Source organism: Mastigoproctus giganteus, chromosome 3 (assembly GCF_048544385.1).
Source record: "Mastigoproctus giganteus isolate SK-2022 chromosome 3, ASM4854438v1, whole genome shotgun sequence".
Lineage (NCBI taxonomy): Eukaryota > Metazoa > Arthropoda > Arachnida > Uropygi > Thelyphonidae > Mastigoproctus > Mastigoproctus giganteus.
The window spans coordinates 173,717,453-173,730,781 of NC_143577.1; the positions used below are offsets into that span (position 1 = coordinate 173,717,453).

At 37.9% G+C, this 13,329-nt stretch overlaps 1 protein-coding gene across 1 annotated transcript in view; it reads right to left on the minus strand.

Annotated features, from left to right (window-relative positions):
- Positions 1-13,329, minus strand: part of spn-A (RAD51 recombinase homolog spn-A) — a 163,453-nt gene that overhangs the window by 101,785 nt on the left and 48,339 nt on the right. Inside the window, exon 3 of the mRNA XM_090370766.1 lies at positions 12,810-12,947. Within this exon, the coding sequence (XP_090226892.1) occupies positions 12,810-12,947 (138 nt within the window). The remainder of the gene's footprint in view (positions 1-12,809; positions 12,948-13,329) is intronic.

A 13,329-nucleotide genomic window follows, 5' to 3' on the forward strand; every position in this document is an offset into this window, starting at 1 on the left:
GAAGGACTGTTTGTGAGAAAAGATCAAGTGTGTTGGCTGTGTGGTTAGGATTGTCTCGTATTGTGGTAGGTAAATGTACAACTTGTGTGAAGTCACTAGTTTTTGCAAAACCATCAGCATCTCATCCAGCTGGGGCTGTGTGAGTGGAAAACTGAAGCCAGCTGGAGTTGTGAATGTTAAAATTGCCAAGAAAAATTAACTCACTGAAACGAAGTTAGAGAGTTCCAAGTGAATATTGGAGTTGGGAGAAAAATAAAAGCAACAGATGAATTTGAGAGAATGGGCTAGAGAGATTTTAAGCCAGAGAAGATTAAAAATTACTTGCCTATAACATGGCAGCTTATTTCTCAATGAATTTTTTCTGCCCAATTCTAGAACAAGTGCTATAGTATTAATAGTAAAAAAAAAAAAAAATATATATATATATATATATATATATATATATTTTTTTTTTTTATGGTGTATGCTCTATAAGCATTGGACATATATATATATATATATATATATAAATAAAAAAAAAAACCTTTCATTTTGCCTATCCTGATAATTTGTCACATCTTCCTTTAAATTCATTCAAACTACCAAAACACCAGGTAGAAGTTCATTCAATTAAATGAGATGGTAAAAAATTTTACAGAATTATTTTGCAAACCCCCTTTTACGAATTTAAGTTTACATCTTCTCCTATGTGTCACCAGAGGTTACGCTGCCATCACCATTGTTTGTTTAACCCATGAAAAGTTTACAACCACTCCAATCTGGTCTCCTTGCAGAAATTGCAATTTACCAAATCAAGTCTTTACTGGTAGGCGTATCCATTTGTGCCCCTTAACAATCTTGTTGCTCTTCTCTGTACCCATTCCAAGAAATCTAAATTCTTCCTAAAATGATGGCACTAAACTTGTATGTAATACTCAAGATGCATCTTAACCATTGCATTATACAAAGAGATAATAAATTCTTTATCCCAGATGGAAAAATTCATGTACATCAATTACAGAACTCCATGAGCTGTCTGAGCCGCTCAGAGAACTTCGTGTTGGACTGTACAATTAGCACTAAGTCTTTTCCTTCTCCACTATCCTGAGTTTTTACCATTGATTTCAGAATAATATATCTAAAGTGGTATATTATTCTGAAATCAGTAAAAAATTTATAGAAATTTATACTATCCAAATGCAGTACCTTGTATTTATTAATCATCATCATCAGCCATTTTCAATCCACTGCAGGATGAAGGCCTCTCCAGCAACTTTCCAGTTCCTTCTGTTTTGTGCAATGGCCATCCATCTGCTACCCATAAACTCATGAATTTCATTTGTCCATCTCCGTCATTGTCTTCCAGGTTTTCTTTTAGCTCCTTTTGGGTACCATTCAGTAATTTTCTTAGTCCATCTGTCATCTTGTCTTCGCGTTATGTGTCCTGCCCAAGACCATTTTAGTTCTTTAGTTTTGATAAAAATGTCCTTTACATGAGTTTTGCTGCCTAATTCTTATCTAACAGTCGGATTCCCAATATAATTCGTTCCATTCTTTGCTGTGTAGTTCTCAGCTTCTCTTCCATTCTTTTGGTGAGTGCCCAAGTTTCACTTCCATAAGTCATGGCGGGGAGTATACATTGGTTCATTATTTTACATTTCAGACAAATTGGGATATTGCTCCTCAGTATGACTATAGTTCCAGAATGCTATCCATCCAAAATTTATTCTTTTCTTGACTTCCAGCCATTTATCGTTATTACAGCCAATGACTTGTCTCAGATAAGTATATAACTCCAACTTTTCAATTACTGCTCCTTCAATCATTATATCCCTTTCTGTGGCATACTTGTTCATCATTACTTTTGTTTTGGCCATATTCATCTTTAGTCCAAAATCCTTACTAACTCTGCATAACTGATTAAGATTTTCCTCTAATTCTTTGGGATCGTGGCATATGACCACAATGTCAACTGCAAAACGTAAATGATGGTTTAGATACTCTCCATTCACATTGACTCTTTTCTGCGACCAGTCTTGGTCCGTGAGGTTGTCACCGACATTCTCTCAGATATGTCAGACAAGTGTACTTGCTACCTGGGAGTCTAAAATGCTGATGGAACTGATATTCGGGTGACACTCAAATCAAGTGGACCCAATTTCGGCAAAGTCCGGACGGTCTGTGACAGCCAAATCCTCTGCTTGCACCTTCACGATGGTGGGACTGTTAATAATCCTGGGTATAACTTCCATGCACAAGTACATGGTGGGTGACCACCCAGGTGTGAACCAACGTAAGAAGGGGTCAAGGTGTGGTTCCCACACCACATGGAGTAATGCTGCCCCTCTATGTTACCAGGCAGTACTAGGTGGTAGATGACGCTCATCAACCAGTGCAATACCACCACTTTGATTATTGGAGGCTTGAAGTAGTGGAACCCATGTTTAGTCTCTAGAGCTAAGTTCCGGTCAACCCTTCCCTATCTCTTCCATCATGCAGTATGATTGATGACTTTTGAGGTTATGATGTTCCGGGTAAAATAATGGAGTCACTGGTTAAAGATGCATTGCAGGATCATCTAGACAAGACTGCAGCAATAATTCAGACACAGCATGGGTTTGTTAAGGGAAAGTCTTGTCTGACAAATTTGATAGGATATTATGATGTGGTTACAAAGGAACTGGATGCAAAAAATAATTTTGATATCATATATTTGGATTTCAGGAAAGCTTTTGACACTGTTGCACATGGAAGACTATTGTACAAATTGGAGCAGAATGGTATTAAGGGTAAGTTGCTACAATGGATAAAAGGATGGTTAAGTGGGAGAAGACAGAGGGTGGTAATCAATGGGTGCTGCTCTTCGTGGACTAATGTTATTAGTGGAGTCCCACAAGGTTCGGTGTTGGGTCCACTGTTGTTTTGTATATTTATCAATGATATTGATGAAGATATATATCAGGCTTAATGTCGAAGTTTGCAGATGATACAAAGGTTGGCAGGGTTGTTAATGACAGTAATGGCAGTGTGCTACTGCAACAGGATCTAGATAATTTGGGCAGATGGGCTAAGAAGTGGCAACTGAAGTTTAACCTTGACAAATGCAAAGTACTGCATATGGGTAGAAGTAACCTCAGAGAAACGTACCAACTGTGTGGTACTACACTTAAGGTGGTAGAAAATGAAAAAGACATGGGAGTAATTGTGCAGTCAGATATGAAGTTTTCTGAGCAATGCAGACAGGCTGCCAGGGCAGGTCATGGGGTTTTGTCAATGATATATAGGAATTGTGCTAGCAGGGAAAAGGAGGTGATTGTCCCTCTGTATAAGGCAATGGTCAGGCCACGCCTTGAGTACTGCGTACAGGTCTGGAGGCCTCATTTTAGGAAGGATGTAGATTTACTTGAGAGTGTACAGAGAAGGGCAACAAGATTGGTGAGGGGAATGAAGGGATCCTCTTACCAAGAGAGGCTAATTGCAGTGGCTGGAGACTAGGCACCTGCGCGGTGATCTGATTGAGGTGTATAAGGCCTTGAATGGGTTGAGCACGCTGAATTCTGATGGGATCCTTCCACTTGTTCAGATTACGAACCTAAGGGGGCATAAATTCAAATTAAGAAAAGACAGATGTAGAATAGATGTGCGGAAATTTGCCTTTAGCCAGCGGGTGGTTATTTGCTGGAAGAAACTTCCATCTGTCGTTGTGGAAGTTGATAGGATGAATAAATTTAAGGAGGAACTGGACAGGCATGTGGAGGGAATGGTGTGATTTCTTGCATCACATGCCACTACTACTACTACTACATTGTGGCGAGATCCAATATTCCTTACATTTCGAGGGTACAGCTCTAAAACGGTGTTCGCAGGACGGCCGCTAGTTAGTACGCTGGACCGAACCCACTGGTAACTCTCTAGGCGGCTTCCGGATCAGCTAGTGTATAATCTTGCTATCTCTACTCTGCCAGGTAGTGACTGGAGGGAATCCAAGTAGTGTGTATGCGGGGAGCATTGACGAGGCCATGTTATGTCAAGGATATGGGTATATTCTTACAAAGTGAACGCCATATCCAAAAATTTCATTACTTCATACAGCATGTCCTACCCTCTTTTTCTTACTATTGAATACACCATGAACTGTCAAACTAATAGAGCAAGCTTATCTGCGAAAAGATCTAAACCTCCCAAGCACTTCCTAATTATTTCACAAATATACATGGTCTCAATTCTAATCTCAACGATGTCCATTTCCACTTGAAGTCTGCCAAACCCCATGTACTTTTTCTGACAGAATCTCAGTTATCGGTTGATTCAACTACTGCTCATCTCAGATGCCCAAATTATTCCCTGTATGATTCCTTTTGCCTCAAAAGTGGTACTTGTGCATATGTCTGTTCTGATATTCCCTGTCAGAGACAGCAATTTGGAATCTCCTCTCTTTGATCTTCTCTGGCTAAAAATCCCTCTACCTCATTGTGTCAAATTCATCTGTTGTCTCTACCATTCTCCCAACTCCACTAATCACTTGGAACTCTTTGACTTCCTCTCTTTGCAACTTGACTTTCTCCAACTTTCCTAACAGTGAGGTAATTTTTCTTGGGTGATTCTAATGTTCACAACTCCAGCTGGCTTCCGTTTTCTAGTCACACCGACCCAGCTGGCCGAGATGCTGAGGATTTTGCAATTACTAATGACCTTACACAGATCCATTCATTTACCTACAAGAATACCGGAAAATCCTAATCATACAGCCAATAACGCTTGATATTTTTCTCACAAACAACCCTTCTAAGTACACGGTCGAAGTGAGAGGTCCTTTAGACACTTCAGATCACAACTTGGTGATTGTCTCTTCTCCAATGGGACCTTTATCTGATGGCTATTCCCAACCTTGTGTTGTTTGGAATTACAAGAATGGGATGACCTGTGAGACTTCTATTCTTCTTTTCCTTGGTCGGATTACTGTTTCAAAACTTCTGATGTCAATGTTTGCTCAGATCATGTCAGTGAAATTATTCTTGCAGGAATGGAATCCTTTATCCCATACTCCACTTTAAAATCTCGTCCTTTATCTAAATCTTGGTTTTCCAATAAATGTACTAAGGCTGTTCAAGAGAAGAATGTTACATATCGTAATTGGCTTGTTTCTAATTCTCCAGTTTCATTTTCTGCCTACACCATAGCTTGCAACAATTGTAAAGCAGTTATTAATCAGTCCAAACTAGAGTTTGAACAGGCTAAGAGTAGAAAATTTGCTTCTTGCCCTAATGGTAGCTGAGCATTTTGGTCTCTTGCCAAAGCTATTGGCCGCAACTTTTGCCCATCTCTGCTCCCACCTCTGTCCAAACCAGATGGTTCTGTTGTCACTTCAGCCAAAGATAAAGCTGACCTACTAGCATCCCATTTTTCTTCTAACTCATGTAGTAATGATCTTGGTAAAACACGTCCCACCATTCTCCATTCAATGCCTCCTGTGGTCTTCCGTCAAAAGGATGTCAGAAGGATTTTGACGAATCTTGATGTTAAGAAAGCTCCAGGTCCCGATGGTATTTCTCCACTTGTTCTCAAAACCTGTGCTAACTTACTCCTATTGTTTGCCGCCTTTTTTCACTTTCTTATTCCAAAGGTGTTTTTCCTTCTGCTTGGAAATTTGCTCATATCCAGCCAGTTTCTAAAAAGGGTGACAAATCCCTCCCGTCCAATTATCGTCCCATTGCAATTACTTCTACTCTTTCTAAAGTAATGGACAAATCAATTAACCACCAACTCTTAAACTACCTAGAAACCTTCCGTCTGATCAACGATCGCCAGTATGGATTCCGTCAATGTCGATCCACTGGTGATATTCTGGCTTATGTTACCCATTTATGAACTAATTCAATGGAAAGGTTTGGTGAAACACAAGTAGTTGCTCTTGACATCTCAAAGGCTTTCGATAGTGTTTGGCATAAAGGTCTTCTAAACAAGTTTCCATCTTATGGTTTGCCAACTGTTTTTTGTAATTGGTTATCCAGTTTTCTCTTCGATCACTCACTGAGGGTGATGGTAGATGTCTCTCTGTCTTCTAACTTCTCCACTAATGCCGGTGTCCCCCAAGGTTCAGTTCTTACCCCCACTCTTTTCCTCTTGTATATTAATGACCTTCCATTGATTGGAAATCCTATCCATAGTTTTGCCGATGATAGCACATTGCATTCCACTTTCCATTTTGAGAAACCTTGTCCTGCTCAATCAGCTTCAACTTCTTGAATGTCCGCTACCAATTCCTTAAATGCCAATCTTCAGTAATTCTCCAGTGGAACAAAGACAACTTAGTTGATTTCAACTCTTCTAAAACTCAGTCTTGTCTTATATCTCGCAAAAAGGATTCTTCTGCTCCTTTGCTTATCTTTGGTGACACTCCGATTTCTAGGCAAAATTATATATCTCTTTTGGGGATTACCCTGACTTCCAATCTCGCTTGGCACAAGCACATTACAAATATTGCTTCCTCTGCATCTAAAAAACTTGGTTTTCTCTTTCGCTCTCGGCGTTACTTTTCTTCCAAACAGCTGCTCACTCTGTATAAATCGCAAATCCGCCCTGCCATGGAATATTGTTCCCACATCTGGGGTGGTGCTGCCCCCAAAACCTCTCTCAGGCTTCTTGATTCCATTCAGAAGAGGGCAGTTAGGTTAATTAATGATTCACCTCTAACAGAGTCTCTCCACTCGCTGTCTCATCGACATACTGTTTCTGCTGCATGCCTTTTCTACAGATACTTCCACGGGCACTGTTCTTCTGAATTGGCTTCTATAATTCCTGTTCTCTCTTTCAAAACAGTCCGAACACATGCCGCCACCAGCCAACATCCATTTACTGTCCAACTTCAAACTCACAGAACCAACTTTTCATCTTCCTCATTTATTCATTCAACTGCCGTTTTCTGGAACAACCTTCCTTCATACGTATTTCCTGAAAATTACAGTCTACAGAAGTTCAAGTCCAATGTCAACAAATATCTTCTTTCGTCTTCTCAACCTCCAACTCGAGCACCGTACTAAGTACTATAGGTTCTAATACCTCTCGTGTTTGGGGTTTACATAAAATAAAAAAAAAAAAGTCTAATCTTCTGAAAGCATCCTCAAGGGCAGCAGTAAACAACTTCGGAGATATTGTTTCCTTGTTGAACTCCTTTTCAATTTTAAATTTGCTACTGTCTTTGTCTAGTCTAATAAAAGAGGTAGCGTTCTCATATATTTTCTTCAAAATCATAATATATGGGGTATCTATGCCTTGTCTTTCCAGTGCCCGAAACATTGCCATATGCTGTATGGAGTCTAATTCCTTTTTATAATCCACAAATGCCAGACATAATGGTGTTTTATATTCATTTGCTTTCTCCATTAGCTGTTTTTTTTATTTTCTTTCGTATCATGTGAGCAATACATGAAGGAACCAATTTTTCCCTTCTTCCTTCATGTATTGTGGCCGTGAGATCCAACTGGATAGTGTGGCACCATCGTGATATCCAAGCCCAATACGGGAATCAAGCCCGAGGTGGGAATCGAGGCGCCTCCGTAGCCAGGTGGGAAGGAGCAGCAGTGCGTAGCACACGCTTCTTGATTAGACCGGGGTTCGAGCCCGTCACCACCAAATACGGAGTATGCGGAAAGGTCAAGGAATAACCACCGCATATCCCGGAGCAATATGGCCTTAGTTGCTAATGCTCCTAAAAAAAAAAAACCAAATAACAAAAATAAATAACAGTGGGAATCGATCCCGCGACCTTTGGGTTGCCAGGCAGGCACTTTACCCACCCGGCTAGCCCGTTATTTGTTGTTGTTATTTGGTTTTTAGGAGCATTAGCAACTAAGGCCATATTGCTCCGGGATATGCGGTGGTCATTCCCTGAATGACCTTTCCGCATCCTCCGTATTTGGTGGTGACGGGCTCGAACCCCGGTCTAATCAAGAAGCGTGTGCTACGCACTGCTGCTCCTTCCCACCTGGCTACGGAGGCGCCCGGCTAGCCCGGTCGGTCCATTAGCTGTGATATTACATGAAGGTGATCCATAGCTGAGAATCCTGTCCTAAAGCCAGCGTGCTCTTTCAGTTGATTCTCATCAAGTATTCTTTCTAATTTGTTAGTAATGACCCTTGTGAACAACTTCTAGATGTGGGATAACAAGCTATTTGGTCTATAATTTCCAATTTCTGGTTTATCTCCTTTCTTATGCAGCAAAACTATGATTTCATTATTCCACTCCTTACACATCACACCTTTTCTAATGCATTTTGTGAAGAGTCTTGCCAGTTTTTGTGTCATGTCTCTTCCTCCCAATTTTAAAAACTCTTCAGTAATTTCATCTTATCCCGGGGGTTTCTGATTCTTCATTTTCTTTAATGCATGTTCTACCTCATCAGGAAGGATATTGGGTATGTCGCATGTGTTGCTAATTTGCAACCCATCTTGCCCACTGCTGGCATCATCCCCTCGCTCCTTGTATAATTCTCTATAGTAGTCTTCTGCTATTTGAATTATGCCTTCTCTACAATTTATAAGTATGCCATCGCTATTCTTCAGTTTCAGTATCATTTGTCTTTCAGTATTACTGCTAATGGCTGCTGATTTAAGTCCTTTGTTTTCCCTTAATGCTTGTTCTACTTTTCTTGTGTTAAATCTTCTTCTTATGGCCTCTCTGAGTCTCTTTCTAATGGCTTTGCACAACTCAGTATACTCAATTTTCTCCTTGTCAGTGTTTATCTTGCTCTTCATTTGTTGTTTTCGGTTCATCATGACAAGTGTTTCTTGACTAATTTTTTCTTCTTTTGATTTCTTTTTACCTATAGGTTTCTCGGGCTTTATCAGTTTCAGAAAGTTGTTGTATTCCCCGGTGATATCTTGGTCCTGAAAGGTCTTCAGAAACTCAAATTTGTTCTTAAGTTCCAGTACATACTGCATTTTCTCCTCTTCTGTTATCTCAAAGACCTTCATATTATTTACTTCGGTCAGTTTTTTCCTTTCTTTTCCTACAGCTATATCAAGTGTGCATCTTGCCATTCTGTGATCACTTCCAACATTTACCTTATTCAAGACAGTAACATCATCACAATATATATTCTGTTAGTGAGGATGAAGTCTATTTCATTAATTGTTAATCCGTTTGGGCTACTCCATGTCTACTTTCTGTTCACCCTTTTCATGAAAAAAATTTTCAGTACTGACATTCCTTGAGATTCTGCAAATTCCACAAGTCTTTCACCTCCTTCATTTCTTGTACCAATTCCAAAATTTCCTATAGTTTCCCTTTCCGTATGTCGTGATCACAGGAATGAAAATTACCTAATAGGGTTGAACCTTGTCTTGACCTATCCGATAATGTTAGCAATTTATTAACGTGTCTGTTTTTTATTTCTGAGGCCTGTGCTTTCCATCGCAAATCTATGGAGGTCTTCAATATAGACCAATCGTTTGGATGTAGATAATTTTTTAATTTATTGCGAAGCTTCCTAACCTGGGAAAGGTATTTTTGTTTATTCAAATATCAAGATTTTAAGGCAAGCTTAACAATATTACGCGATGTGGCCAGTGTTAGTTGTTTTATGCCCGAAATTTTTTGATTTAAATTAACCCTGGCAAACTTCGGAACAATGTTGTTTTGAAGGCAATATTTTAGAAAAGAAATATGGTAACTTTGGACCGAGTATCTTAGTGTTGATTTAATGTAATTTTGCACTAAGCCATTCAAAAAATCCCCCATAATTGTGTGTATTGATAGGTTACATCTGGAGAGACAGGAAGTGAATGAAATAGTCAATAAGAGTTTAAAAAATGAATTAGATAGTATGAATCAGAGCTGTAATACTCAATACGTTCTACATTGATATTAATATTTGTAAAATAATAAGAGGAGTTTACCTCAATATAGTATGTAGAACACTTCCGTATGATACTCTCCTACGAGATGGATGACAACCCCCCCCCCCCCCAAACAGACACACAACGTACTACCATAGAATACGTCAGCTAGTTCACGAGCATCCCCTCACCCAGTATTCAAAGAACCGACATAACAACAGGTTACAAATCTTTCCTCACGTACGCAGGACCAGATTTCACTTTTATCCAAAGGACTAAATTATAATTTACCGCCTCGAAAACTACCTAAAAAAACAATGCGTAATTGATATTGAATTTGGACTTCGTAATGTTCCACAAAAAGATTTATTTATTCAACAAGTTAACCAAGTAGTGAATAACATAAAAGAAACGCGACTTCCTAAATTGAATACACATGACAGTTCAGCTTTACGAGAACTTCGGGGAAATAAGGACATTATTATACAGAGGGCAGATAAAGGAAATACAGTGGTAATACTAGATAAACCTGATTATATTAATAAGTTAGATTCAGTTTGTTTCAGATACCTCCACTTATCTTGAAGTAGACCTGGCACTGTTTACCAATTTGGTCAATCAATACAATAAAATGTTAACCACATATTGAAAAAACGACTACATTACTATGGCCCAGTTAAAGGAATTGAAGGCCAGAACATACAATATTCCTGAACTTTTTTGGTCAGGTAAAATTACACAAGACTGGATTTCCTATTCGACCTATTGTTTCCTACAGGAACTCGGCATTTTCATCCTTAGCCACACACATATATAGCATTATAAAACCCTTTAGACAGGTAATACAATTTGGGATTCAGAACTACGATACATTATTTAATAATCTTAAAGACTGTAGACTTGGCAACAATGACAATTTATTCTCACTAGATGTTACCTCGCTGTATACGAATGTAAACGTTGAATATACATTAGATATTATTTGAGATATGTTAAATAAAAACTCGACACTGATTAATTATACAAAGCTACCTATTAAAGAAATTTTTCACTTAATTAAACTGTTAGCTGAGGCCAACTATATCACCTTTCGAGACAAGGTGTACAAAAATTTTTGGATTGCCAATGGGCTTGAGCCTGAGCAGCTTGATGTCAGAGATCTATCTCTCAACGATTGAGCATATACATTTGACACCTTTTCGACCTCGTATCACATACTATGGGAGGTATTTAGACGATGTTCTAGTTATTACTGATAGTAGTACTATCCAAGACATTTTACATTTGTTTAATAATATTCATTCTAGACTCAAATTTACATTGGAAAAGGAGAATACGGATTCAAAGTCATTAAACTTTCTAAATTTCACGGGACTCGAATAAAATCCAATTTAGCATCTATCGAAAACCTACAAACACCGGTATGCTTCTACATTATAATAGCTATCACCCATTCACCTAAAAAAGATCAATTATCTTTAATCAATTTCTAAATGCCTATAAATATTCAACGACGAAATCTGCTTTGGGCTCAGAAATACATATATTAACTAGCAGGTTCTTAAACAGGGGTTATCCCCTTGCCACAATATACCAAATTAGGGTACAGGCTAAGGATACGATACAAAATACTACACCAACCAACAATAGTAATATCAAAAAATACTTTATTTCTGTCCCATATGTTGAACATTGGCACAAACAGCTTAATAGATTCTTTAAAGATAACGAATTTAAAATTGTGGCCAGGCCAATACAGGCCATTACACACTACACTGAACAATCGCTCATTTCTTTCCGCGTTCACAACACGAATTAATCATCTGGTATGCAACATTTCTTGCTTTTTTTTTTTTTTTTTTTTTGGTAGTTGTTGGCGCATCGGCTTCTGTGGCCATAATGCACCTCCCAAGGTTTTTGCAGTACTTTGATCCAAGCCCGAGGCGGGATTCGAACCTGCGACCTTTTGGGTTGCTAGGCAGGTACTTTACCCACCCGGCTAGCCCAGTCGGCAACATTTCTTGCAGTGATTGCGACTCGTCTTACCAAGGTTCGACGCGATTTTCTCTGAATATTCATGTAAATCAACATGAAGCCTCAGTTCTTGCTTCTCGTTCAGCAGCGCCAGAATTAGCCTTTCGTGCCATTAACGAAAAACATACTTTTTTTATTTAACAAGCCAAAATACTTAATGTTCAACATAATTATACACGACTATTAATTGCAGGAACCGTAGAAATTAAATTACACGAGAATTCTGTTAATGTTCGGCGGCCATATTTTATCTCCGATGCGTGGACCTTTACACACATGTGCGAAGACAAATAATCACTATTTAAGTTTCAGGTTCAACCCTATTCGGTAATTTTCATTCCTGTGATCACAACATATGGTCAAAAAACATTGTCAGCTTTAGGAAGGAAAATCGTTTTGAATATTTTCGTTAGATTCTTTTTAATTGCGTTAAATTGATTTGAATTGTGTTAAACTGGTTTTTAATTATTTATTTTTTACTCTAATGTAAGTTTTCGATTTTTTTCATTTTAATTTCTGGAGAGTATCATATGGAAGTGTTCTTCGTACTATATTGAGGTAAACTCCTCTTATTATTTTACAAATATTAATATCAACGTAGAACGTTTGAGTATTACAGCTATGATTCATACTATCTAATTAAAATTAAATATATACAGAGGTATTTTATAATTTCTCTGTAACCATAATGCAAACTACTGAGTTTTCAGAAGAATAATGGTCTAAAAAAATTTGGAGGACCATAATGTAACAGTTGTTTCTGTTTAATAAGCTCAAAAAGAAAAAAAAAAAAAAAAGTGCAAATCATCTACCTCTACCAACTTTCAATAAAACATCATGCGACACACTGTATAACCTTTACAGGACCACTGCATATAGACCTTATGCAGAAGAAAATCATTAAAAAAATGCTCCATTACAACTAATATTTAACTACAAAAAAAAAAAAATTTACATACCAAAATTTTATCAGCCTTTGCTTCACTAATGCCTTTAATTGTTAATAACTGTTTCTTTGGGGCAAAAGCAACAGCTTCCACTGTATGAAATCCAGCTTCTTCTAACTTCTTTATGTCAGTTGCATTGATACCATTTCCCTATGACAAAATAAAAACAATAATAATAATAAAAAAAACTATCATTAGTCCATGCATTAGTATTAGTAGAGGCATATGATGCAAGAAAGCAAGCTTATATAGCATCAGCCAAAAAAAAAAAACACCTTCCAATTTCACCCATCCATTCAGCCCAAAAGTTTTCAGTTTCTTCACTATTTTAAGCAAAAATAACATTCACAAAATTACTTTAAATGGCTTTTTATTCATTAATTCAAAGGATTATATTTTTCAGATTTCTATAGCAGATTCAGTGTAACTGTTGACCAGCAGGAAGCATTATTATTAGTAGATGCATGTGATGCAAGAAAGTAAGCTTATAAGGCATCAGCAAAAAAAAAAAAAAAAAAACACCCCACCAGTT